The sequence below is a fragment of the Dipodomys merriami genome, unplaced genomic scaffold (assembly GCF_024711535.1).
Source record: "Dipodomys merriami isolate MVZ:Mamm:240054 unplaced genomic scaffold, mDipMer1.0.p SCAF_699, whole genome shotgun sequence".
In the NCBI taxonomy this organism is placed as follows: Eukaryota; Metazoa; Chordata; class Mammalia; order Rodentia; family Heteromyidae; genus Dipodomys; species Dipodomys merriami.
Genome location: NW_027206289.1, coordinates 400,107 through 427,628, shown reverse-complemented (window position 1 = coordinate 427,628; position 27,522 = coordinate 400,107). Strand labels below are relative to the sequence as shown.

Sequence of the window (27,522 nt, the reverse complement as noted above, 5' to 3'; positions counted from 1 at the left end):
CGGCCAGAGCGGCCCCCGGGACAGAGCGACGCGGAATCCCGGGCGCCTGGGTCCCCAGCATGATCCTCGGTGAGTGGCCTCTGCGATCTGTGCCCCCCAAGAGCCCGGGCCCTGCTCTGTGGGTCACCTTCCTGGTCCCCCCCACCCTCCACACCTCCTCCCCCCCAAAAAAAAAATCCCTCCCGGCACCGCGGCGACTGCAGCCGCCGGTCAGCCACCGGCTCCCCTCCCCCTCCATCGTCCCCACACCTGGGGTCCCCTCGGCCCCTTCCTCCGCCCCTCCCCCCGGGAATCCGGGGGGTGGCGGAGCTGCGGGGGGGGGGGAGGCGGGGTGCGACCCCCGCCCCATCATGAGGACATTGCGTATTCATGAGGCTCATGAATATTATATGACAGGCTACGAGAAACTGGGGGAAGGGGCTGCCCCGGCCGGGAGGACTTGGGGGAAGGTTCTGACCTGTACCCCACTACCACCCCCACCCCTGCTCCAGCGACTCCCCCCCTCCCCCTTCTCTGCCTTGACACTCCGACATCCTCCTGGGCCCAGGATAAGGGGGGAAAGGAGGAAGTGGGGGGCGGGGGTGGGGACGAGGGTGGTGGGGGCAGCTTCGAGGGAAGGGGAGGGGGGAACTTGGGGGGGGGCTGGGGGTGGGGGGAGGAGGAGAAGCGAGGAGGGGAAAACTGTCCATCCTCGGCTCCTGCGGCGGAGAGCCTGGATCCGCAGCCATCCTGCCCCAACACGCCGGGACCTGCCCCTCTCTTTTTCTCCCGGCCCTGGCTGCCTGGGCCTTTCCTTCTTCCCCTCCACCCTGGCCTTGGGTCGGGCGGGGGTGGGGGCTTCAGGAGAGGGAGGGGCGAGCATGGGGGAGGGGAAGTCCCGCTGGGCTGTGACAGCCTGTCTGCCACAGCCACCCCATCCTCATGACCTACATCGGGAAGGGAGCCCCAGGGATGGGGGAGGAGAGGGCCTAGCTGGGCTCTGGACTCTCCTCTAGGCCCTTACCCTCCTCCCTGCCTCCACCAAAGTACACGAGCCCGCTCTGACCGCTACCCTCTGCCCTGGCTGAGGTCAGTTCCTAGGCTCTGTTTGGGGGGGGGCGGAGAATCCCCCCCTACTACCAGGCCTAGACACCTGTGGTCTCCTTGCCCCCTACTCCTCACTGGGGACAGCTTGGGCCCATGCTGGTGCCAGAGGGCTCAACTGACTCCTACCTTCTCTTGTCCTGAGGCCCTTTGCCAGCTGTCTGCCTTTCCTTTCTCCTTTCAACTGATTGTCTACCTGGTTGACCTCCACAGCATCTTTCTCCCTTACTGCCCTCCTTCCTCCACCTCCATCTTCTCCTGTGTGGCCTCCGTCCCTTGCCACTTTATGTCTGGGTCCCCTCCACCTGGCACGACATTGTAGCTATTAAATGAATGAGAGAACTAAGGCATGAATGACTGGTTGGTTGCCTGCCTCCTTTCCAGGAGTGTCTCTAGCAGAGGAAGATACTCTGTGCCCTTCTGTGAATACCACCCTTACGTTAGAGGGCTTCCTTCCCCACTCCATACACACACAATGCCCCAACACAGACTGGACTTAGGCCTCCAGCACACAGGTTCTTTCTCCTCAAGCCTAGGTCATTCCTACACACTTACCCACAGCAGGCTACAGTGAGCAGGACTTGCCCTGGTCAGGAGACCCCCAAAGAGGAGAATGTTGGAGACTAGCTTGAACCCCACCAAGATCCCAGCCACAGGAAGAACGCCTGGGTCCAAATTCTCTGAAATTGGGGACCAATCGTTTCCCACAGCCCATCCCCGGAGGCCACAGTGATGCATTCCCTCCTTGTGCCAACCTCACATACCTTCACATTTTTCCCCTCGTTTAATTTACATTATATTTTTTGTGCCCGTTCTGGGACTTGAATTCAGGATTTGGGCTCTTTGTTCCTTAGTTTTTTCCACTCAAGGCTAGTGCTCTACCATTTGAGCCATAGCCCTATTTCCTACTTTCTGGTGACTAACTGGTGATCAGAATCTTACACTTTTCTTCCTGGGCTGACTTTGAACCTTGATCATAACATCTCAGCCTCCTGAGTAGCTGGAGTTGTAAGTGTGAGCTATCAGTGCTAGCAATTTTCCATTTATCTATTAAGCTCTATAACTCTCCCTGCCCAGCCTGTTCAAGATTCTAGAGTCAGGGCCCCAGGCTGTGCTCAGCCTTTCGTACCATTTTTTTTTTCCAACTGAGTCCCTGATGTAGTGGGAAGTGGGGGATGGGGGGACCCCTGTCTAGTCAGGTGGGCAAGACATCTGGGAAGCTTGCTTCCTGCTTCCCAGCCACCTTCTCCCCCTAGGCCCTGCCCCCACCCACATCTACCCTGGGGTTATTAGGGAAGGGTGCTTTCAGTGGTGGTTCATAATCATCCCTTGTCTCTTTCATCTTTGACTTCAAAGCTTTTCCAGCCCTCAGTCTGCCTCCTGCCCAGATGGGGGAATTGAGGCAAAAGGGGACAGACACACTGGACGTGGTCAGGAGGCTAAGACCCAAGGGTTCAAGGCTTTCTTCACCTTTTGACATATCTGGAGTGGGAGCAAACAACATGCTTGAAGGATTTTTTTTTTTTTTAAATGATGATTCAAGATGAGATCTGTTTCTCCCTTGGCCTCAGAGTTTTACTTTTTTTTTTTTGTCGGTCATGGGGCTTTGAACTCTGGGCCTGGGCGTTGTCCTTCAGCTCTTCAGCTCAAGGTGAGCACTCTACCACTTGAGCTACAGCGCCACTTCCGGTGGCTCACGCCTGTAATCCTAGCTACTCAGGAGGCTGAGATCTGAGGATCACGGTTCAAAGCCAGCCCGGGCAGGAAAGACTGTGAGACTCCTATCTCCAATAAACCACCAGAGTTTTACTATTTTAACCTGGGGCTTGATCGTCCTGTGCCTCTTACCACATTAGGCCCTAAGCACTGGCAACTTTAACTCCCATTCCTGTCTCTGATCTTAATCTCACCCTGGCTCAGTCTTCAGTCCAACACCAACTCACCTCCCTACCCTGCACCTTGTCTGGTTCCTGTACCTACCCAGACGCTGACACTCCCCTGGCCAACTCAGAGCACACACTCCCATTCTTTCCCATGTTTTACTGACAGAGTCTTATTTCCACCTAAGAGCCAAGGGGCTACTCTGGACCTGACCAGATCTTCCAGGGAAGGGAAGGGAAAGACTGGCCTTCTGTGGGAGGAAGGGAGCCCCGTGTGGCTCAGGGAAACCTGGGAAGAATCACAGTGCTTAGAAGGGATGGGAATGGGCAGAGAGGCATCCAACCAAGGGCCTGTGAGCTCACCCTCTAAAATGCATTGGATACTGTCTTCAATAAAGCATGTGGCAGTTCCCCATGGAGCTGGGTGGGGTTCTATCTGCTGAAGGTAATTACTCTAATTGGGCTTTCTCTGGAAGAGCCTGCCCCAGCCAGGCCTCAACTCCTCCCTGCCCTGACTAACATGGGTGCCACACACGCACATACAAGCACACTTGCACACACATACTCCAATTTGTTCTCCTCCTCTTCCTCCAAACCTATCTTCAGGCCTCACCACACCAGAATGATGAAAGCTCTAGATTTCTTACCTGTTTCTCCACCCTATTTTCCTTTCCCCACCCCACTCCAGTCTATGCAGACAAGTATAGTACTTAAAAGCCCCACTTCTGAGACAGGTGCCCACGGGCTCACACCTTAATCCTAGCTCCTCAGAAGGCTGAGATCTGGAGGATTATAGTTCAAGGCTATCCTAAAGAGAAAAGCCCATCTCCAATTAACCAGAAAAAAAAAAGCCATGCTAGAAGCATGGCTCAAGTGATAGTGTACTATCCAAGCAAGCAAGCTGAGGCCCTGGGTTCAAACTCTCATGCTGGCCACACAAGAAAGAAAAAAGAAAAGAAAAATAAAAACCTGTTTCTGGAACCAGCCATGTTCAAATCCTCCACTCGCTGTTTGACCTTGATCCTATAACTCTTGCTCTATGAGCCAACTGTCATCATCTATCAGATAAGAATTCATTTATTCAACAAACATTTATTGAGCTCTCATTGTGATATGCCAGCACTTTACATGGATCCGTTCAATCCTCGCATCAACTCTGCGAGGCAGGTACTGCTGTTCTCATTTGACAGATGAGAAATGAGACCAGGAGAGCCAGTGAAACCAGCTACTCACCCTGCTCGTGCTCCATGCAGCCCTCCACCAGGAAATTATAAAGTGCCTGGCAAAGCTGAGCACAGTGGCACATGTCTATAATCCCAGCACTTTGAGAGAGGATCATGAGTTCAAGGACAGCCTGGGCTACAGAATAAGATACCCCTCCCCTTTACAAACAAATAAAAAATAATAAGTAAAAAAATGAAGTTTCTGGAGTAGCCTAAAACCTCAAAAAGTGGTAACTACTGTTATTCTCAGAAAAAGGGAAGAAAGGAGCCTAGGGCTTGGTTATATGAAACAAAGACATCTTGGGTTTTTTGTTTGGTGCTTTGGTTTATTTGCAGTACCAATGACTAAACCTAGGGCCTCACAAATGTTCAGTGAGCGTTCTACCATTGAGCTACACCCCTAGCCCTCAAGAGCCCCATTTTTTTGTCCAACCAACCCTTAAGCTGCCATCTGCCTCTTCTACTTCAGATTGCAGAGTGGAGCTAACAAGAATTTGGAAAGGAGATAAGGAACTACTGGGTGCCTTCCCTGCTTCCTCTCACCTCAGGCCTCTCATTTCCTTTCTCCTGTACCCCAAGACTCTTATCAGTGGAAAGCTGAACTCCCGGATAGCCTCAGGGACCTAAATGGCTGCTACCTGGTTCCACCCTACAGCGTTCATCTCCCGGTCCGTTCCGTAAACAAGATGGAAGCCTTTGCTCAGAACTCTGCTTTAGAGTTAACTCAGAGCCCTTTGGGAGGGATGTAGTGAAGGAAGAATTTGCTACAAAGATCTTGATTGAAATCCCAGCCCTAGCCCTAGCTACTCAGGAGGCTGCAATCGGAGGATCCAGGTTCAAAGCTAGCCCAAGCAGAAGAATTTGAGAAACTCTTCATCTCCAGTTGACCACCAAAAAGCTGGAAGTGAAACTGTGTCCCAAGTGGTAGAGTTTCAGCTTTGAGCAGATAAAACTCAAGGACCATACCTAATGCCCAAGTACTGGGACACACACACACACAAGAAGCTCAGCCCTGATACTTACAGGCTCTGTGACATCAGCTGGGTTTTTCTAACTTCTCTGAGTCCCAATTTTTTTTATATGCCAAATGACAGAAATCATGTCAACTGCGTTATAAAAACTCAGCACCTCAGAGATTAAATGTGAGAAGACTCCCAATTTATTACCTGACACTTCAGTATAGTGGCTTTTTAATTTTTTTTAATGCTTTTTTTTTTCTTTTTCTGGAAAAAAAATAAAAACAAAAAAATCTCATTTCCTCTAAGATAGGTTTCAGATTGGGAGCCACGGAACTAGTCAAGGAAAGCCAAGCTGCAGTACCCAGGGCTCTGCACAGGGCAAGTGCCAGCCCCAAACCAGCTGCTGGGGGTGGGTGCAGGAAGCTGGGGACACTGGGCACACTCAGGTTTCTCGCACCATTCCTGAGGCTCGTTAGGGCTGCCCTGGCCGAGTGTGCCGGCAAGTAAGGAGGGGTGGTGCACTGGGAAGAAGCTGGGGGGGCGGGGGCCGCACAGGCCAGGGAGGGGAGATGGTTAAATGGTCTGTCACTCTGTTCATATCTCTCTGTCTCTCTCCCCCCACCCCCTCCCTGTGTTCTGCCTTCTCGCTATGCTCTGGTCCAGCTCTGTGTTCAGCAATGTTTCCCTGTTTTTATACCTCAGTTCACCTTTCCATCTCTCTGTTGTCCTCTATTCTTTTCTCTCTCGTATCTTTGACCCTTCTCCCAGCCACTTTACTCCTGTGTCTATCTCTCTTTCCCATCTGTTTCTGCTCACTTCTGTCGGTCTGTTTGCTCTCTCTACCCCACCCCAACACTGAAGGTATCGGAGGAAGAAATAAAACATAAGGTACACAGACCCCCAGCAGCTCAAGGCCAAAGCCGAGCATCCTAACCCTTTTCAAGTAGTCCTTAGAATCTGGAAGTCCAAGCTCCCAGCAGCCTGACTCCCTCTGCCTCAAGCTTTCTGGCCGTCTAGTCCTGGCATGGGATGGAAGAGACAGACCCCCTCCAGACCTTTCTGGACCAGCTCCCTGCCCCCAGCTGTGCCTGAGCCCTCCCCACCCCCTCCCTCTCGCCTCAGATTCCCCTAATCCCTGCTCCCCCGCCCTCCCCTCTGCCCCACTTTTCCAGGTCTCTGATTGGCTGATCCTACTGACTGGGCTGGGGGAGGGGGATGGCAAAGGAGGGGGCAGAGGGCAGAACTGAGGGAAGGGGACGGCTGTCAGGCCCAGGCCCCTGGGGGGCCAGGGCCAGGCCACTGCCTGGGGGCAGCAGGCACCAGAAACTGAAGGTATGCAAAGGGCAGTCCCTATGGAGGGAACAGGAAAGGATCCTGGGGACCCCTTGCTCTTAGAAGGTCAAGAGAGGACAGAACAAGGCCTGTAGCCTCCTGGGTTTGCTTTTGTTCCTGGGAGCCTCTGTTTCTGGAGGAGCAGAGGGCAGACAGAACTCCACAGCTGGTAGATAGTGGGTTGCAGAAGGAAGCTTGCTTCCTGAAGCCCCGAAGCTGCCCCTTTGGAACCTGTTGGGGTCCCTCTCACCACTCTAGTGGGAGGAGACATTTCAGGGGAGGCCTGGACTTTCATTTCCCCTTGGGGTCAAACCTAGGCGTTCCTCTCCCAGAGGCCTGGGCAGCTTCCTCCTCCTGCAGAGCTGGAGGCCAGCATTCGAGTGAGACAGAAGGGGCCAGGAGAAGACCCTAGAGGTCTGGAGAAGAGCCTGGAACCAACGCGACCCTTAATGAAAGAATTATGATGGGATCCAAACCTTAATTGGAGGGAATCTGAAGGGGCTAGGAGGCCCCCTTCCAAATCTAGGCCTCAATGTCCATCTCTGGGCAGTGGGATGAATTGTCCACTTGGTCCTGTCTTTCCTGGGACAGACACTAAACCTTTAGATCCCTGGGGGAAAAGCAAGATCAGAGTAGAAGGGGGTGGACAGACGGGCCTTGGGGCTCCGAGTGCCCCCTGAGCCTGAAGGCAGAGGCTTTTCCTGAGTCTATCAAGTAAGGGCCTAAAGGTCTTGGGGGAAGGGTGCTGGAGAAGGGGAAATGAAAGCCACCCCAAGGGAACACTGGGTTGGGTTGTGCCCTCCCCCAGGTCCCCAGCAGACCTGACCCAGCAGGGGAAATGTGTGTCACTCATACATGTATATAGCCCCCACCTCCCAGCGGGGGATCACACTTTTGGGTGAAGGGTGCCCCAGCAAGGACATGGGACTGCCAGATAGGGGCAGTGCATCCAAACGTCCATCTTCCGACTGTCCCACAATGTTTTTTTCTCCCTTCCAGGCAGCCTGAGCCGGGCAGGGCCCCTCCCTCTGCTACGGCAGCCCCCCATCATGCAGCCTCCACTGGACCTCAAACAGATCCTGCCCTTCCCACTGGAGCCAGCCCCGACCCTGGGCCTCTTTGGAAACTACAGCACCGTGAGTACCCCATACCCCACCCTGCTGGGTGGGCCCCTTCTCGTCCTCCTGTGCTTAACTCTCTCCTTATAACCTCATCCTCCCCACTTGGAGTCAAAGGCAAGGATTGTGGGCTCTTTGTCTACCATTAGCAACAGTAATAATAGTGAAGATTGACTAGGAGCTTGCTATGGGCCAGACATTGTGTTCAGCATTTGGTGCAAATGGTCACATTCAGTCCTCCATCCACAGAAGCACTGAGATCTAAATCGGTGGTAGTGGCTGCAGGGATTAGCAGAAAGGCAAGCATGGCTGTTTTTATTTTTGTTGTTTGGTTGTTGTTTTGGGGGGGTGGATGAGGTTGTTTTTTTGTTTGTTTTGTGCCGGTCCTAGGGCTTCAACTCAGGGCCTGAGCACTGTCCCTTACCTTTTTTTGTTTAAGACAAGCACTCTACTACTTGAGCCACAGCTCTACTTCTGGCTTTTTTTGGTGGTTCATTGGAGATAAGAGCCTCACAGGCTTTCCTGCCTAGCTGACTTCAAACTGAGATCCTCAGATCTCAGCCTCCTGAGTCTTAAGGATTTCAGGCATGAGCCACCAGGTCTTGGTTCCATTGCCTGTTCTTTTGAGCAAGAAGTGACTTAGTAAGAATGTTGAAGGGAGCAAAGGCTAGAGGAGACGGTCCCCGCAACAGGCCTGAGGGAAGGCAGACTGTGTCAGGGACAGTAGCCACGTGAAGGAAGGGACAGGAGGAGGAGTGAGGTATTTCCAGGGAAATATTGATAGTCCATGGTGACTGCTGTCAGGGGTGGGAGAGAGCAGGGGCGAGCCAGGGATGACTCTCAGTTCAGGCCTCTGTGACTGGGAGGAAGTTGCCGCTGATGGGAGGCAGGGGTTGGAGGAGGAAGCTGTTGGAGCTGAGGACACTGGGGTCACTTTAGGACCAGCGGAGAGGCGTACAGTGGGATACATGTCCTTGGATTCTGAGGCCAAGGTAAAGCGTGCAGACGAAAGGTTTGGGGGAAATCACTTTTATTCATTTCACAGAATCCAGCATCAAACTATATTTGGCCACACACACGTAGAGTGAAGCAGGCCCCAGGCCACTCATGCAGCTTCTCAAGAGCCCAGCCAGTGGACACTATAATGTCTGTTTGACAAATGGGATGACAAAAACCCAGACTCAACAGGGTACTTCATCAGACTGACACAGTTACGTGCCTAACACATGATTGGAACTCATTGGCTGGAGCTCTGCCACTTGAGCCACAGCTCCACTTCCGGCTTTTTTGTGGTTCATTAGAGATAAGAGTCTCATGGACTTTTCCTGCTGGGCTGACTTCAAACTGAAATCCTCAGATCCAGCCTCTTGAGTAGGAGACACCAGGCGTAAGCTACCAGTGTCTGATTTATAGTTCTCTCTCTCCCTTTTTTCCTACAGTTCTCTTTATAGCATATCTGCTCCCCCCCCCAAATTCCTCCCAAAGACCCCAAACTAAAATTGCACTTAAAAGTTCACCAAGGTCATGTCTTGACCTTGGGGTGTGTGTGTGTGTGTGTGTGTGTGTGCGTGCGTGCGCGCCCACCTGTCCTGGGGCTTGAACTCTTTGCCTAGGTGCTTTCAATGAGCTTTGGTGCTCAAGGCTAGTACACTAGCCTTTGAGCCACAGCTCCACTTCTGATTTTCTTAGTGTTTAGTTAGACTAATCTGCCTCAGCTGACTTCAAACTGTGATCCTTAGATCTCAGCCTCCTGAGTAGCTAGGATTACAAGCCTGGCCACCAGTGCCTGGTTCATGTCTTGACCTTATGTATGGGCCATTCCGTGCCTAGTATCACTTTCAATTTACAAATGAAAACACTGGGTGCTGACAACAAGAAAAGCACTGCTTCAGCTTCAGACACATGGAGTCAGGACAGGAGAGTCAAGATGAGACAGACCTGTCTGAAAGGACCTTTTTTTTTTTTTTTTTTTTTTTTACTGTTCCTGGGGCTTGACCTCAGGGCTTGGGTGCTTTCCATGAGCATCTTTGTGCTTAAGGCTAGCGCTCTACCACTTGAGCCATAGCACCACTTCCAGCTTTTTTTTTGGGGGGGGGTCCAGTCGTGGGGCCTGAACTCTGGGTCTGGGCACTGTCCCTCAGGTCTTCAGCTCAAGGCTAGCGCTCTACCACTTGAGCCACAGCGCCACTTCCGGCTTTTTTCTTTTTGCTTATGTGGTGCTGAGGAATCGAACCCAGGGCCTCAGGCATGCAAGGCAAGCACTCTACCACTGAGCCACCTTCCCAGCCCAAACTTCCAGCTTTTTTGTGGGTGTGTACCAGTCCTGGGCACTGTCCCTGAAGCTTTTTTGCTCAAGGCTTAGCACTCTACCACTGAGCCACAGTGCCACTTCCAGCTTTTTCTGTGTGTGTGGTACTGGGGAATCGAACCTAGGGCTTCATGCATACTAGGTGAGCACTCTACCACTGAGCCACCTTCCCAGCTTCACTTCTGGCTTTTTTGAGTGGCTTATTGGAAATAAGAATCTGGGGACTCTTCTGTCCAGGCTGGCTTTGAACTGCAATCCTCAGATCTCAGCCTCCTGAGTAGCTAGGATTACAGGCGTGAGCCGCTTGTGCCCAGCTCTTTAAAGGACTTTTATTCCGAGGAGAAAGATAGACAGCAAAACAGAAGGAAGGTTATAAACATTGTCACAGAAACACTAACGAAGATTCAGTTTCACAACCAAAAGGTTTTTTGGAGACCCTACCGATTGCTAGGCACTGTGGCTGACATTAGGGACATGGAACACAGGTTTTGCCCTTAAGGAGCTCACAGTATGGTAGGAATACTAGCCATTTCACAGTTCTAGTGAAGAAATGCCGTGTTAGAAGTTGATAACTTGCATGGGAACCCAAGGGGGTATCCCCTGCAAAGAAGACTTGCAGGGTGTGGGGAAGCCCCAGGGACTGCAGAGTTAAGCAGGAAAAAAAAAAAGAATTAACCAACCTAGATGGAGAGAGTAAAGGTGACAAATCACTTGAATTTTGAAAAATTATTAGTAGCATTTCTTTTTTTTCTCTCTTTCCTTCTTTCTTTTTTCTTTCTTTTTTTTTTTTTTTCTTTTTGTCAGTCATGGGGCTTGAACTCTGGGCCTGGGTGCTGTCCCTGCGCTCTTCAGCTCAAGGCTAGCACTCTACTGCTTGAGCCACAGCACCACTTCCGGTTTTCTAGTGGTTTATTGGCGATAAGAGTCTCACAGACTTTCCTGCCAGGACTGGTTTTGAACTCTTTCTCAGCAGGTCTTAGCCTCCTGAGTAGCTAGAATTACAGGTCTGAGCCCCTGGCACTAGGCTGTAACATTTTATTTTTGATGATACTGGGATTTAAACTTAAGACCTCTCACTTGTTAGGCACTCTACAACAGAGCTACACCTCCAATCCCGATGTTTTTATTTATTTAGTTATTTGGCAGTATTAGGGTTTGAGCTCAGGGTCCCGCTCACACTTGCCAAGTAGGCAACACTACCACTTGAGCCCCCTCCATCAGCCTCTTTCTGCATTGGTTAATTTTTTTTGGGGGGGGGGGTCCGGTTGTGGGGCCTGAACTCTGGGCCTGGACGCTGACCCTCAGCTCTTCAGCTCAAGGCTAACGCTCTACCACTTGAGCCACAGCTCCACTTCTGGTTTTTTTCTTTTTGCTTATATGGTGCTGAGGAATCAAACCCAGGGCCTCATGCATGCAAGGCAAGCACTCTACCACTGAGCCACCTTCCCAGCCCCTGCATTGGTTAATTTTATGGATAAGGTCTCGCTTTATGCCTAAGCCAGCCTAAGCTTCAGTCCTCCTATTTGTACTTCCCTTTGTTACTGAGATGACAGGGTACATAGCACGGTGTCCAGCCATTGGTTGAGATGGGGGTCTCACAAACTTTTATGCCTGGGCTGGGCTCAACATGTGATCACCTAATCTGCCTTCCAGCTAGCTAGAATGACAGGTTTGATCTACTGTGCCCATCTATTAGTGGGATTTTGCGACACTGGGGTTTGAAAACATGGCCTTCCTACCGGCTAGGTAGGTATACTAACACTTGAGCTGTAATGCCAGCCATTTTTTGCTTTTATTATTTTTCAGATAGGGTGTTGCTCTTGCCCAGGCCAGCCTATACTACAGTACTATTTATGGGGGGAGACAGATACATACTACTGCACCCTGTGCTTTATTGATTGAGTCTCAAGAACTTTGTGCTTTGGCTGGCCTCAGACCTCAGTCCTCCTGATCTCAACCTCCTCAGTAGCTAAGATTATAGACACAGTGTCTAGCTGATTTTAGTTTGTTTGGGGTTTTTTTTGGCGGGGGAGGGGTGGATGGGTTTGGGTTATTTGCTTATTTATTTATTGGTGGTACTGAGGCTTAAGCCCACAGCCCCGTGCTCTCATTGAGCTTTTTTGCTCAAGGCTAGTTTTCTACCACCTGAACTGCATCTCCATTTCCCTTTTTTTTTCCTTCCTTCCTTCCTTCCTTCCTTCCTTCCTTCCTTCCTTCTTTCCTTCTTTCCTTCCTTCCTTCCTTCTTTCCTTCCTTCCTTCCTCCCTTCCTTCCTTCTTCCCTCTCTTCCTTCCTTCCTTCCTTCTTTCCTTTTCTCTCCCTCCTTCCCTCTCTCTCTCCCTCCTTTTCTCTCTCTCTCTCTCTCTCTCTCTCTCTCTCTCTCTCTCTCTCTCTCTCTCTCTCTCTCTCTCTCTCTCTCTCTCTTGCTGGTTAATTATAAATAAGAGTCTCATAGGCTTTTCTGCTCAGGCTAGCTTTGTATCTGAATCCTCAGATCTCAGTCTCCTGAGTAGCTAGTATTACCAGCATGAGCCACTAGCACCTAACTATGCTTGTTTGTTTTTTTGCTGATACCAGGACTTGAACTCAAGGTTTTTATATTCACTAGGCTTGCTTATTCATGGCTGGCACTCTACCACTTGAATCATGCCTTCATGACTTTTCGGTCAATTGGAGATGCAGCCTCTAGTATTTATGTTTGGGGGGGCGTTTTTTTTTTCTTGGTGGTACTAGTGTTTGAACTCAAGGCCTTGAGCTTGATAAGCAAGCACTCTACTACTTGTACCGTGCCCTCAGCTCTTTTTACTTTTAGTTATATTTTGAGTAGGATCTCAGATTTATGCCCAGGCAGATCCAGTCTGCAATCCTCCTATTCCCTGCTCTTGTATATCTGGAATGACAGATGCACTCTACTATACTCAGCTTTTTATTGGTTGAGATGTCAGGCTCACAGGATTTTTTTTTTCCAAACTGACCTCAAACTAATCTCATTCTCCTAAATAGTTAGAATTACAGGTATGAAACACCATGCCTGGGAGCTATCCCTGAGCTCTTCAGCTCAAGGCTAGCTCTCTACCACTTGAGCCATAGCACCATTTCTGGTGGATTATTGGAGGTAAGACTCTCATGGACTTTCCTGCCTGGACTGGCTTTGAACCATGATCCTCAGATCTCAGCCTCCTTAGTAGCTAGGATTACAGACGTGAGCTACCAGTGCCTGGCTAGTCAGGGTCTTGATATGCAGCCCAGGTTGGCCTCAAACTCAAGAATCTCCCAATTCCGCCTCCAAAGTGCTGGGATTGCAGATATGTACTTGCAATTATTATTAGTCCCCCCCCCCATCCCCATGTTGGACTTGAACTCAGGGCCTGGACACTGTCCCTGAGCTTTTTTGCTCAAGACTAACACTTTCCCACTTGAGACTTTTTTGGTGTTTAATTGGAGGTAAGAGTCCCATGGACTTTCCTGTCCAGGCTAGATTTGAACCATGATCCTCAGATTCCAGCCCTTGAGTAGCTAGGATTATAGGCATGAGACACTGGCGACAGGCTTCTTAGAAGGTTTAAAAAGTGGCCTTAGAGGGGCTGGGAAGGTGGCTTAGTGATAGAGTGCTTGCCTTGCATGCATGAGGCCCTGGGTTTGATTCCTTAACACCACATAAACAGAAAAGGCCAGAAGTGGTGCTGTGGCTCAAGTGGTAAAGTGTTAGCCTTGAGCTGAAGAGCTGAAGGACAGCACCCAGGCCCAGAGTTCAGGCCCTACAGCTGACCAAAAAAAGCCTTAGAAGATGCCCCAGGCTGAAGAACATCACCTACATAAAACCTAGAAAAGAACATTTGAAGCTAGGTGCCCATGGCTCATACTATAAATTTTAGCTACTCTAGAAGCTGACATCAGCAGATTGAGATTCAAAGCCAGCCCAAGATTCTTATCTACAAATAGCAGCCATAAAGCTTAAAGTGGAGCTGTGGCTCAAGTGGTAGAGCACCAGCCTTGAGCTTAAAAGCTAAGGGACAGGGCTAGGAAGGTGGCTCAGTGGTAGAGTGCTTGCCTTGCATGCATGAGGCCCTGGGTTCAATTTCTCAGCACCACATACGCAGAAAAAAACCAGAAGTGATAGTGTGGCTCAAATAGTAGGGCACTAGCCTTGAGCTGAAGAGCTGAGGGACAGTGTTCAGGCCCAGAGTTCAGGCCCACGACCACCACCACCAACAACAACAAAAAAAACAACTAAGGGACAGTGCCCAGGCCCTGAGTTCAAGCCCCAGTACAGGCACATACATACACACCACCACCACCACCACCACCACTACCACTAACAACAACAACAACAACAACAACAACAACAACAAAATACTGGTTGTGTGCATTTAGGCAAGTCTTTTAACCATCCAAAACCTTCAATTTACCGGCTGTAAAAGGAGATAGCCAGGCATGGTAGCATAATACCTATAATCCTAGCAAATCTGGGACAAAAGTATTGTGAGTTTCAGGCGGCCTGGTCTATGTGGAAAAACCTTGTCAAAAAACAAAAAAGAAAATTAAAAAAAAACACTAATTGGGGAGATAGTAATAGAACCAACTCACAAGGTTGTGTGAATCTTCTTACATAATCGTAATGCCCAGTACAAAGTGCTCAATCAGTGTGAACTGCAATCATGGCTGCATTTCTGCTATTATTTTTATTTAAGCAGAAAAAAAAAAACAAAGTAGGATAGTCAAGGCCTGAGCCTTGGGAAATAAGCAGAATTGGGCAGTGGGAACAGGAGGAGACTCCAGCAAAGGAAATGGAGGAGCCACTGGAGGGGGTGGGGAGGAAAATAGGTTCCTGTAGAGTTGGAGAAGCCAAGGGAGAGAGTGTGGCGGGCTGCATCAATAGTGTCAAATTCTGCAGGGAGTGAGTTCTGCAGAAAAGCTGCAGACAGGCCTTTGGAAGTCCTGTGCAGCAGTTAAGTACATGGCTTTGGAGTCAAGCTGCCTGGGTTTAAATTCAAATCCCAGTTCAGCCACTTACTAGCTTATGACCTTGGGCAAATTATTTAACCTCTCTCAACCTCAGTTCCTTCATCTGTAACATGCAGATAATAATTGTACTTTCTTCAAATAGTGGCTATGATGGTTAAATTCGATAATCCATACCATAATATGCTCGGCACAGGGCTGGCGCAATCCGAGGGCTCTATCAACCTTAGGTGATGGTTGGTGGTGGTGGCGTTAGGAACGGCAGAGTCACTGCCTCTCTTATGCGGGGACAGTTTCTGCCCACCCCTCCATTTTGGATCCTTGTCTCATTACTGTCTTCCCTCATTTCACCTCCCTCTCACTCTACTGCTTCCTTTTGCCCTTGGAAGTCTCTCACTGTCCCTCAAAGCCAGCCTGACTCATTCATCTCTCTGACTGCCCTCGGATGAGAGGGGATGAGACCTAGAGATGAGAGAGGAAGCCCAGGACCTGTCCAGAGAAAATGTGATGGGGGGGAAGGGAAGGGGAGGGGGTGCTGTGCCCTCTTCATCCCCCCCCACCCCCAGCTTCTCCTAACTCCACCGCCAGGGGGCAGCAAGTGCACGAAAGCTTAGCCTGGGAAAAGTGGATGCTCTGGCAGGTGGCGGGTGAGAGGGCAGGGGAGGGGGGAGGTGTCGGAAGAGGTTAGAGATGATGCCCCCCAAATCTGAGATCGCTTCTGTTCAGTGATCCCCCACCCCCTCCCCATCCCCGCCATCCAGACGAATCGCTGAGATTCCAGGACACCCGGACTCAGTTTCTCAAATTCCTTAGGAGGGAAAGGGTTTTGCAAAAGGCAGTAGGTAGCGCAGCACAGGGGCTGGGAAGGCTGGGGGGTGTTGGGTGGGTAGGTGGGGGGACCCTCTTCTGGGGTTGGGTCAGCAGGGCAGGAGGAAGGACAAATGGTGGGAGTTGGTGGGGACAATGAACCCAAGATGGAACCCCAGTTTGGGGAGCGTGGGTCATCAGGCCAGTGCCCCCACACACACACACACACAACTTCCCAAGACAGGGAAAGCAGTGTCTGGACACCGACATCCATCCTTAGGTCTCTTCTTCGCCCTCGCCCCCTCGTCCGCTCCAGCTCCCTGTCCCCGCCCCCCCAGCCTCGGCCCCGCCTCCGGGGCGGGGCTCCGAGCTCAGCCGGCACCGCCTCCCCTTCTCCGGGGCCGGCCCGGCCTCACAGCCCCGAGCCGCCCGGGCAACGAGCTCCGCGTCCCCGGCCCGGCCCCGGCCCCGGCCCCGGCCCCGGCCCCGGCCCGGCTCAGCTCCCCAACCCTGCACGCCCGGGTGTATGGAGCCGCGGCCCCCAGGGTCCCGCAGGGTAAGCCACCCGGTCCCTCCCCCGCCTTCCCCCTCCCTCCCCCCGGCTCTGCCGCAGCGCCCCCCCCCCTCCGTCCCCGCCCGCCCTGCCCCTGCGGGGCCCATCCCCCCTCCACGGCGCGGCCCTCCAACCTCGAGATCCCCTCTCTTCCCCCTCCCCCACCCCACTTCTGCCGCCTTCCTGGAGACCCCAACCTCTACGTCCCAGGTCCTTGGGGGACGAGGGCGGAGGGGGGGCGCTCCCAGGTCTTCTCCACCCACCCTCCCACCCTCAACATGACCACACTGTCCAGATTCCTCCTCTCCAGGCCTGACCCCACCCCCACTCCTTCCACCTGCTCCTTCCTGTGTCAGTGCTGCCTGTTCTCAGGTCTTTTCCCAGCCCCACGATTCCACTCTTTTTTTTTTTTTTTCCCTTCCCTCATTGCCTGATATTGAGGGTGGGTAAGTGGGGTGGCCCCACATGGGGCAGGGGGTTCCATCAGATAGGAGGCAGTGGAAGGAAATACAGTCATACCCCACACGCCCACCCACACCCACCCCTGTTCCTGATCTGCCACCCCCTTGCCCTTCCTGATTCATTTTGTCCCAGCTTCAGGGAGTCATTCCCCTTCGAGTCTCCTGTTGGAGGGCAGGCAGGAGGGGCCTTGGACAGACAATGTCTGGGCCACCATCCCACAAAAGGGGCTTTGGAATAAGATGGGCTCTAAGAGATGCTGGCCTCCACCCCCCTCCCCAGGGAGGCCTCATCTAGGTCACCAGGGCCTCCTGACCTTGGCCTGGAGCAGCACTCCAGTGGCTCACATTCCACCTGCACCAGGATTGGGCCCAGGAACCCTCACCTTCAGCCCCTGGTCTCCTCAGTTCCTAGAGAACGTGGGGAGGGTCCACCTGGTTCTGTGGCTGCCCTCTCCCCCTCCCCACACCTCACCACTACTTGGTGTTTCAGGACTTTAACCTGGAAAGAAGGCTGTGCAAGTTAAAGTTCTCATTCTGGACCATTCCCAGGGGTGGAGGTTAGAATGGTCCGTCTGTAGCTCATCTTCAAGGTCCTGGTTCCTCAGCCCTTCTGGGGAGCAGCCTGGGGAGCTGGGGTGAGCCTGGACAGACCGGGAGGCTTCTCTCTCTCTCCTCTCCATCCTACTCCTCTCTCCCTACTGTTTTCATGCGACTTAGGTTTCCTGGCCCAGATTGGGTTTCTGTCTGGGCTGAATTCCCATTCCCCACCCAGCATATGAGGAAGTGCAGGGGCTAGGAGAACCCTAGGGTAGATTTGGGGGAGGGTCTCTGAATAGGAAAGACTGAAGCCTTGGGTTTGGGGAGCTTGAGAAAAGCAATCTGTCTCCCCCCTCTGATTAAAGCCTGTCTCCAACCTGGTCTGTCTTTCTTTCTGCCAAACACATCAGATCCACACAGACAAACACACAGCTGAAGATTACACAACCTGACCATTCCTAGTGTCAGCAAAGCCCCCGACACAGAAATGTTGATACATAAATGATTGTACACACAGTACATGACACTCATTCACACTCCACCCATGCACAGATTGATCACAGCCTGCCTGACACACATAGGCACACCCATTCCTCTCCTGTTGGGCTTTTCCTTGGATGTGACAAGGGGAGGGAGGGTGGGAGGGGTTTCCCGTGAGAGGGGCTGATTCTAGCCAGGCATAGGCCAGGAGGGAGACACTTGTCAGACCAGTTACCTGAATGAACCTGATCATGGCAAAGCAGGTGAGGCCAGTGCCCAGTTCACAGGGGTTGCTGATGCCTCTTTCCTGATATAAACCCCAGACCAGGTGGTAAGACTCCTGGGTGAGGGAAGGACAGTCAAGACAGGTGGGTTTTTCCAGACTCTGCTCCATGTTCTGTCTCTTGCCATGTCTCCTGGGAACCCTGGAACCTGGTGTAAGGTGGGCTCAGCTGGGGAGCTAAGGACCCCCAAGTCCCCAGCAACTATGTCTTCCTTAATTTCCTCCAGCTGGAAGATAAGGTTTCCGCCCTAATTCTTCTGAAGGTTCCAGCCACCATCCAGTCCTTCAGGGCCTCAGCTGCATTCCAGTCATGCCCCTTCTGGGCCACCACCTATAGGGGCCCAAAGGGGGGAAGACTGTTCAGGGAGGCTGTTTTCATGCCTCTGGGCCCCTGGTTTATTCCCTGATTGCTGAAGGCCTCAAAGAAAGGCTGTCCTCTCCCCTCCTCTTGTGAACTCTTGGCAGGAGACAGCCAAGACATCTGCTGACCCAGGGTGGAGGCAGAGATGTCTCCTAATCCAGCCCAGCCTCTCAGCCCTACCCTCAAAGTCCCGTTGATCAGAGGGAGAGTTCAGAAGATCTCTGGGCTGTCTGAAGCCACCCTAGCTGTCCAGATTGCCCCTTCTCCTTCTCCATTATTCCCTAGAGCCACTTACTCTCTTAAGTTACTTGATTCCCTCTAGAAGCTGCTACCTTCAAGAGGTCCAGAGAGAAGCAGACTAGGTCAAGTGGGGCTCAGGGCTAGGGAGCTAGGAATATCTGTCTCCTGGAAGCAGAGGCAAGGCTTGGCAGACAGGCCTACCCCAGAGTGGGGCCAGTAAGGTTTACAGGCTTTAGATGAAGGCCCTAGGAACTACAATACTTTAGGACTTCTGTCAGTGGGACTCTTGGCAAATAGGTTAAGGGGGATCAGAGTTGGACCATCATGGCAGGATGGACCAAGCCAGGAGTCTAGGTTTGATTTCGGGCTCTGCTGCTAATTCATCCTGTGAACCTCGGACAAACCACTGGGAATTCTACTTTCTGTGAAATGGGAGCATGTTGGATCAGTGGCTCCAGCTGGTTCCTTCCAGGGCTGTTGAAGGGGACTGGGCTGGAGAGCATCTGGCCAGTGAGGCTCTGGGCTCTTGGTTTCACCTAGCTGATGAAGGGTCGGGGAGGGGCCAGGTGACAGACCTGAGCTTGTGCTGGGGTTCCTGGCTCACCCCAGCTTACCTCCACAGATGGACCCTGTGCAGAAGGCTGTGCTTTCCCACACTTTCGGGGGGCCCTTGCTCAAGACCAAGCGGCCAGTCATCTCCTGTAATGTCTGTCAAATCCGCTTCAATTCTCAGGTAAGAAGCCCAGCCACTCAGCCACAGGGTTGGGGAGACAGGGGCCTTGAGGAGGGGCAGAGACTGAGAGCTGTGGGTGAAGGGCAGGAACTAAGAGGGGGTTAAGGGGAAAGTGGGGAACCAGGATACTACAGGAAGGGCAAGGGCAAGGGCTGATGGGCGGCACTTAAGAGGGACACACTGTTGTGGTGTATTTTTGACATGAAATAGATTAATCCTCCAAGGCTGATCTCTCCTTTTGGAAACTGAGGCACCACTGGCTCAGGGACACTGGGAGCACAGATGTCTGGGGAGGTGAGAAGGTGGCCTCTGCTCTCCTTAGGTGCAGGTCATTGGCTCCCCCACAGATCCTGTGTCTTCTTTGGCCTCTGCTGAAGCCCAGACCCATCTGATTCCCTCCCATTTCCTGGCTTCATTTGTCACTCTACTTCATTTCTACCCTCCTACCTCCAAGTCACATACAAAGACCAGCCCCCAGGCCCCTTCATGCTTTCCCCATGCCCCAAAGCCATCCAAACCCAGGTATGTATCCTGCCACTCAGATCTCCTCCCTTTCAGGCTCCACTGGGTCTTTTGTTTAGATTCAAGGAGAATTTATGGGGTGTAGGCTCTCGAGAGCTTTTGGAGAAAAACAGCAGATCTTCACTATGCTGAGTAGGGGAAAAGCATATTTTGTTTGACTACCCAGCACACACTCACACACACACACACACACACACACACACACACACACACACACACTGCACACTACTGTTCTATCCCTCCTAGGCTGTCCATCTTCCTTTGCTGTCTATCCATACCTTCCATTTCCACCCCTGTTTAGGTGACCTTGTACCTCCAGCATTGTCCCTTCTTAGCAAGGGTGCAAATGGGAGTGGAGGACAGGGGCTGGCAGTAGGTAGGTGGAGTCAGAATCAAGCCCAGCATGAGGCCTCTTGCTTAGCTTAGACCCCAGGCATTCTATCAACCCTGTCTCCACTCATTGGTGGAAGGAATAAGATTGGAGGGGTGGGGATCCAATAGCAGCTAGCCTTCCCCTTGATAGGCTCTTCCTCTCCCTCCCCATGAAGTGGCTCTGTTTTGACAGCTGTCTCTGCTGCTGTCTCCTGTCTCTAGAGCTGGGCTTGAGGCCAGGGTCCTCCAGGGTGTCTGCAGAGACTTCAGGGAAAATTAGACCCTGGAGGGGTGGAGAGTAGTCAGGACAGAGCCCAGGCATCAGAGCTCCTAGGACTGATAGTGAAAACAACCAAGGTAAGATCTTGAGGATTGAGGGATTCTGGCACATGGGCCTCAGGGTCTAAAGGGACCAGCAGGCTTCATTGTTAAGGCCTCTGTCAGTTTAGCATTCTCTCATAGGGTTAGGGTCCACATGCCCTCCACCTTGGGACTAGGTAAGAGTCCTGAGCCCAAAGTCAGACCCTGGTTAGGATGCAGTCTGAGCCAGGTGGAAAATCTAGATTCCCAAAGACTGAATGAAGCTGGAAGCTCCAGGAGTAACCAGATTTATCAGCAGGGGGCTTTATATTCCCAGGGTGTAGGCAAAGATTCTCTCTGTAGTCTGCTGAGACTACCCTGGGACCTAAAGGAGCTCTGTGGGGGAGGCCAGGCGGATAAAAGGCAATCTCAGATTCCCTTTTCTTCCTCCATCCCTCAAGAGCCAGGCTGAGGCGCACTACAAGGGTAATCGCCATGCCCGAAGAGTCAAAGGCATCGAGGCCGCCAAGACCCGAGGCAGGGAGCCTGGTGTCCGGGAACCTGGAGACCCAGCTCCACCAGGGAATACCCCTCCAAGTGGAGATGGGGTAACCCCCCGTCCAGGTGTGTCTAAATCCTTCTCCCCCCCACACACACACACAAATTCTACTGTCTTCATGTTCTCTCCCCTGCTTCTCTCCTCCTCCCTCAGTCCCCATCCCCCCCCCCTTCTTCCTCATCTAAGGTGAATGCTGGAGCAGGACAGACACAGTGAGGAGAAATTTCCATCCTGTCACCCCCACCCAGCCCTGCCTCAGCTTCTCTCAACAGAATCCCCACTGTGTTCTCCCCAACGCCCAGTGACTCAGAGGGGCTAGGGTGAGGCCACCTGGCAAAACTCCCCAAGAAAAAGGGAACCATCCAGTCCAGGAAGAGCCCCTTTCGTCTTAGGGAGAGAGAATCAGGATATGTGAGCCCAGCTAGGGCTCCCCAGGGAAGTCTGGGTAAAAAGAAAAAAAAACAAAAAAAAAACAAAAAAAAACCAGGCAACTCCCTGGATGTCTTCAGTAGAACTTTGGGCCTCTCTGGGCCAGAGTTTACTTTTCTGGCAAACAAGAGAATGAGACTTTAAGATCTTCACGGTCTTTTTCCAGCTTTAAAAAAAGAAAGAAAGAAAGAAAGAAAGAAAAACAGCTCTGAAATTCTTTTACCCTCATGGCTGATGGCCACCATCCTTAACCGTACTTCCAAGAAATTGGGAAGAGGGAATATGGGGACAAGAAGATACAAGCCACCCCCATCCCGAGATTGCCACATCGATGTCAATCCTGGCCAATTCCAGAGAGAGAGAGAAAGATCTGACATCCTCCTCATCCCTATTTCATCGGATCCTGGCCGGGCAATGAAAAGCTGAGTACTAGTGACTTAGCATCCTAGCTACACAAGAGGCTAAGGCCTGAGGATCAAGGTTCAGAGCCAACTCAGGCAAGCAAGTCTGTGAGACTCTTACCTCAAACCAGCAAAATGCCAGAATTGGAGGCATGGTTCAAGTGATAGAATGCCAGCCTTGTACAAAAACAGCCAAATAGGAGCACAGGGCCCTGAGTTCAAGCCCAAATATCAGCACCAAAAAAACAGAGAGAAAGAGAGAGGAGAGAGAGAGAGAAAGGAAGCCTGCCTGCTTGGAATCTCAAGCTCCCATGGACACCTCCCAAACCCTCCCACACACACAGGGAGCCACCCTCAGAATTGCAGATAGTGGCTGCAGGCCTGAGTTTTAATTATGTTCTGGCTGTTTCCTACCCTGATCATCTTAAATGAATAAGCCGGACACAAGTGGCTCACGCCTATAATCCTACCTCCTCAGGAAGCTGAGATCTGAGGACTGAAGTTCAAAGCCAGCTCGGGTAGGTAACTTCATGAGACTCTTTATCACCAATTAACCACCAGAAAGTCAGAAGTGGAGATGTCGTTCAAAGTGGTAGACCACTAGCTTTGATCAAAAGAAGCTCAGGGACAAGGCCCAGGCCCTGAGGTCAAGCCCCAGAACCAGCACCAAAAAAAGAAAAGAAAGGAAGGAAAGAAATTGATATAGGTTGGCAATGGTAGTGGCAGTAGCAGTGCTTGCTTAACATTTTTTTTTGGGGGGGGTCGGTCATGGGACTTGAACTCTGGGCCTGGGCACTGTCCCTCAGCAATTCAGTTCAAGGTAAGCCACAGTGCCACTTCCGGTTTTCTGAGTGGTTTATTGGAGGTAAGAGTCTCACAGAGTTTCCTGCCCAGGCTGGCTTTGAATTGGGATCCTCAGATCTCAGCCTCCTGAGTAGCTAGGGTTACAGGCATGAGCCACCGACGCCCGGCTAAATGGTAGGTTTTTTTGCTTGTTTTGTTTTTGTCTTTTTTAGTACTGGGGATCAAACCCAGGATGTTGCACTTGCTAGGCAAGTGCTTTGCCACTGAGCTACATCCCAGCCCGCTTAACATTTCTTAAGCTCTGTTCTAGGTTTTAGGTTCCTTATTATATTACCTCATTTACTTCCTACTCTGTCTCTGAAGATACAGGGTGGGATAACTGTATCCATAACCCTGCTTTCATAAACTGTGAAGTCCTGTCCAGAGATGTGCTATATAGATTGATGGAGAATGTCAGAACTGAGTAAGAGAATGAAAGAGAAGAATCATAGGCTGGACAAACAAATGGATACCTACAAGGATTAGGAATGCCCCCTTCTACCAGCTCCCCATCCCCACAGCCCATCACAGGCCCCTCCCCACCCCATGACCCGGAAACTGGATCAGTTGCTGGAGCGAGAATGGGAGCGCTAGAGTTTCCCCTGTACAGAGGCCAGAACCCAGTTGCAGAGGCCTGGGGACTGTGCATCTTTAATTGTGCCCATGAATTATAGAATAGCCTGCATCCCTATTTCTTCCCTCTCCGATTCTGCTGTTTCTGTTTCCCTTTGCTCTGCCTGCATCTGTCTCTCCTAACCTTCCCTCATCCTGGTTCTACCCCTTTCTACAGCTCCTTGGTAAGCTTTCCTGGAGCTTGAGGACTCTGGGAAGGGTCTGGTACTGACAAGAAGCCCCAGCTGGCTGGCAGGCCATTGGTGATACATAGGCAGGGGCGCGGGGAGGAGGGTGTTTGAATCCTTGTTCCATGTTCTACCCCTGACTCAGTAGGCCGACTCAGTAGGTGGCCAGTTTTACCCTCCAAGTCCACTGATGGGGCCAGACCACTTGACCATTCTCAGCTTATGGAGAATGAGCCAGACACTGGAGCCTCATGCTCTCAGCCTGTGGCAGCTAGACCACATCTGGCCCTGACCCAGGGCATGAAAGCATGAATGTTGTCACAGGGTGGGGATTTCTGGGCCTTTGCCCTCCAGGAAGTGGGGGTGGGTCTCCACATGAAGAAGCTTCTCCAAGAGCCATTAGTATGATCCCACCCACCCACCCCATGTTTCTCCCCATAACAGTTTCCATGGAGAATGGATTGGGTCCTGTCCCAGGATCCCCAGAGAAACAGCCTGGGTCCCCATCGCCTCCCAGTGTTCCAGAGAGTGGCCGGGGTATAACCAAAGGAGAAGGGGGGACTCCAGCCCCCGCTGCCCTGCCTGGAGGTAGCAAGGAGGAGGAGGAGAAAGCCAAGCGACTGCTCTACTGTGCACTGTGCAAGGTGGCTGTGAACTCCCTGTCCCAGCTTGAGGCGCATAACAAAGGTATGGCCTCCCCTGCCCCATCCACATTTCCTGTCCTCAGCCCACTCTGAAGTCTACATCCTAGCTCCCCTGAGCCCTCTAAAACTTCCCAGTCTATCTCCTTTCCCAGCGACCTCCTCACCTTATATATGTATGTTTGTATGAATGTATGTATGCATGTATGTATGTATATATGTACGTATGTATATGCCAGTACTGGGGCTTGAACTGGACCTGGGCACTGTCGTACTTTTTCACTCAAGGCTGGTGCTCTGCTTCCTTGAGCCACAGCTCTACTTCTGGCTTTTTGGTAATTTGTGGAATAAGAATGCCTGAGCTGCCAGGTGCCAGTGGCTCATGCCTGTAATCCTAGCTATGCAGATGGCTGAGATCTGAGGATCACAGTTCAAAGCTAGCCTAGGCAGGAAAGTCCATGAGTCTCTTATCTCCAATTAACCACCAGAAAACTGGAAGTGGTGCTGTGGCTCAACTGGTAGAGAGCTAGCCTTGAGCTGAAGAGCTGAGGGACAGTGCCAAGGTCCAGAGTTCAAGCCCCACAACTGACCAAAAAACAGCCTGTGTTTGCTTTGAACCATGATCCTCAGATCTCAGCCTCCTGAGTAGTTAAGATTACTCTCTTAGCTTTTCCCCTTTACCTTACTTATTTTTGCATGTACCGGGGTTTGAACTCAGGGCCTTGCACTCTCACTTGAGATTTTGTTTTGTTTTGTTCTGGGCTGACATTGTACTAGTTACTTGAGCCACTCCTCCACTTCCAACTTTTTTTTTTTTTTTGGGGTCCGGTCGTGGGGCCTGAACTCTGGGCTTGGGTGCTGTCCCTCAGCTCTTCAGCTCAAGGCGAGCACTCTACCGCTTGAGCCACAGTGCCACTTCTGGTTTTCTGGTGGTTTTTTGGAGATAAGAGTCTCACGGACTTTCCTTGCCCGGGCTGGCTTTGAACTGCGATCCTCAGATCTCAGCCTCCTCAGTAGCTAGGATTACAGGCGTGAGCTACCGGCGCCTGGCTAACTTCCAACTTTTTGTTGGTTAACTGGAGAGGAGTCTGCCTGGGCCCGCTTTGAACTATGATCTTCAGATCTCAGCCTCCTGAGAAGCTAGGATTTCCAGGCATGGTGGCTCTCCCCTGACTCACCTTGTGTTTGAGAGGGACTCAAGAGGCTTGGAGAAAATCCTGTGCCTGCCTCCACCCTCTCTGGTATTGTAATTGAGAATGTGGGCATTTGAGGCTTCGGTCAGCCTGGAGAAATTTTCCCTTTGTCCCTTACCACCTGTCCTCTGTGGCCTTCAGGTACTAAGCACAAGACAATTCTGGAGGCCCGCAGTGGCCTGGGGCCCATTAAAGCATATCCTCGCCTCGGGCCTCCCACCCCCGGGGAGCCCGAAGCTCCTGCCCAAGACCGAACCTTCCACTGTGAGATCTGCAACGTCAAGGTCAACTCGGAGGTCCAACTGAAACAGGTGGGTCTGCAGCCCTTCCCAGGAACCCCGGGAGCTTGGGCGGAGGTCTCTTCTGCCAGCTCTGACCCTGTGCCAAAGAAGGGGTGGTGGCCAAGGCCTGGAGCGCCTTGCTGTCATCTGAGCTGTGGCTTTGCCCCTTCCTTGTGGTCGCTCTATTCCCATTCCCCCCACTCGCGCCCTGCAGCACATCTCCAGCCGGCGACACCGAGATGGCGTGGCCGGGAAACCCAACCCACTACTGAGCCGGCACAAGAAGCCGAGGGGCGCCGGGGAGCTGGCGGTGAGGCCTGGGCTGTGGGCAGCGGGGGCCAAGGGAGGGCCAGGGCGGGTGGGTGGGTGTGGGGCTGTCCGGGATGGGCGGGGGTGGCCTGCCCTTCCTCGTGGGGGGCCTGCCTGTCTGACCTCGCCCCCCTCCTCTCCTCGTGCAGGGCACGCTGACGTTCTCCAAGGAGCTGCCCAAGTCCCTGGCCGGGGGCCTGCTGCCCAGCCCCCTGGCGGTGGCTGCGGTGATGGCAGCCGCGGCCGGCTCCCCGCTGTCTCTGCGCCCCGCTCCGGCCGCACCTCTTCTGCAGGGACCGCCCATCACCCACCCCCTGCTCCACCCGGCCCCGGGGCCCATCCGAACTGCGCACGGACCCATCCTCTTTTCCCCATACTGACCTCAACCCGGAACCCCCTCCCGTTCGGTCCCCCCACACACACACACCTCCAAGCCGGGACCCCAGACCTCCAGGGGGGCCCCAGCCCGCCCCTCTTCCCGGCGCTCCCTGAACGATCTCTCCTTTCCCCCCCCCACCCCGAAGGTACGGGGGTTCCAGGAAAGGGGAGGGGTAGCGGGGGAGGGGGGCTTCAGAAAGGGGGGAACACCCCAGATCTCAGGGAACCCCGCCCCCTGCCCTTCCCTCTCCCCTAGAAATGGAGGGGCCGTCTCACCCCCGAGCCCCCTTTGGAGACACCCCCCCTCCCAAAAGCCATGTCCATCTAGCCCTCACCCCTCCCCCCAAACCTAGCACAAAACGGGGTTCACAAGCCATGGTCGGGGGGAGGGGGAGGTCCCCAGGATGGGGTGTGGAGGAGGAAATTGATTTTCTTGGCAATAAGTGGACTCTGGGACTCCGGCCCCCCCCCCATACCCCAAACTGAAGCGCTTCCGTGAGCCCCCCACCCACCCACCCTCCGCAGGGGGAGGGTGGCAGGCGGGGTCCCGGGTCCCTCATTAGCACTTTGGTGTTACCGCCTGTGACCTCACTGTGCCCGCCCCGCGCCCCAGCCCCCTCCCCCGGCCTGGCCGGGGCCAATTGCGGGGCACAGCACTTGGGTGGGACCAAGGAGATGCCCCGGAGACCCTTCCCCCGCCTCCTTCCTCCCCAGCCTGGGTTCCATTCTTCTCACCAGCACCCATCGCCCAAGGGGTACCGAGGAGGGCAAGGGGTGTCCAGTCCAAGCCCGTGCCCGCCTCGCCTTCCGCAAAACTGTGAGCAAAAAGCAATAGCCTCGTCCCCGCCCCTTCCTGCAGGAGCCTCCCCCCCCCCCGTCCCTCCCCGTGACACCCCCACTGCACAACTCGGGCGGGGGCCTGACACCCCCACCCCTCCTGTGATTTCCGTACTGTCAGCCCTTCTAGCCGACCACCCGTCCACCCCCGGGAGGGGGCGGGCCCCACTGGCCTCCCCCTCCGCATCAACTCTTTCTGCTTGACAATGTAGCAACCTCGGACCCCCACTCCAGCCCTCCCCGTCTGCCTCCTCTGACAATAAAGTCTGGATTCGTTCTGCCCTCCGCTCCCGCACAGACTCAGTCTCTGTCTTTGCTCGCTGTTTTAGGGGAAGCA

General features: G+C 52.8%; 1 protein-coding gene across 4 annotated transcripts; it reads left to right on the top strand.

The window, feature by feature from the left end:
• Znf385a (zinc finger protein 385A) lies at positions 1-27,480 on the top strand. 4 transcript variants are annotated; one of them, XM_070006151.1, is made up of 8 exons: positions 1-69; positions 7,477-7,613; positions 19,210-19,320; positions 20,976-21,138; positions 23,991-24,233; positions 25,522-25,691; positions 25,876-25,971; positions 26,120-27,480. In XM_070006151.1, exons 1-8 carry the CDS (start codon positions 60-62, stop codon positions 26,348-26,350), a joined length of 1,161 nt encoding a protein of 386 aa, XP_069862252.1. In that variant the 5' UTR covers positions 1-59; the 3' UTR covers positions 26,351-27,480. The 4 variants fall into 4 exon arrangements, with proteins under 4 accessions (XP_069862252.1, XP_069862254.1, XP_069862253.1 ...); XM_070006153.1 differs by having other exon boundaries at positions 52-69; positions 7,481-7,613; XM_070006152.1 differs by lacking the exon at positions 1-69 and adding an exon at positions 6,395-6,477.
• The last annotated feature ends 42 nt before the right edge of the window (positions 27,481-27,522 follow it).

Excerpts from the sequence above, each read along its gene's own strand:
- Znf385a (XM_070006151.1), top strand. Across the intron at positions 25,692-25,875 it reads CGGAGGTCCAACTGAAACAG|CACATCTCCAGCCGGCGACA; the intron begins GTGGGTCTGCAG and ends CGCGCCCTGCAG. Across the intron at positions 25,972-26,119 it reads GGGGCGCCGGGGAGCTGGCG|GGCACGCTGACGTTCTCCAA; the intron begins GTGAGGCCTGGG and ends CTCCTCGTGCAG.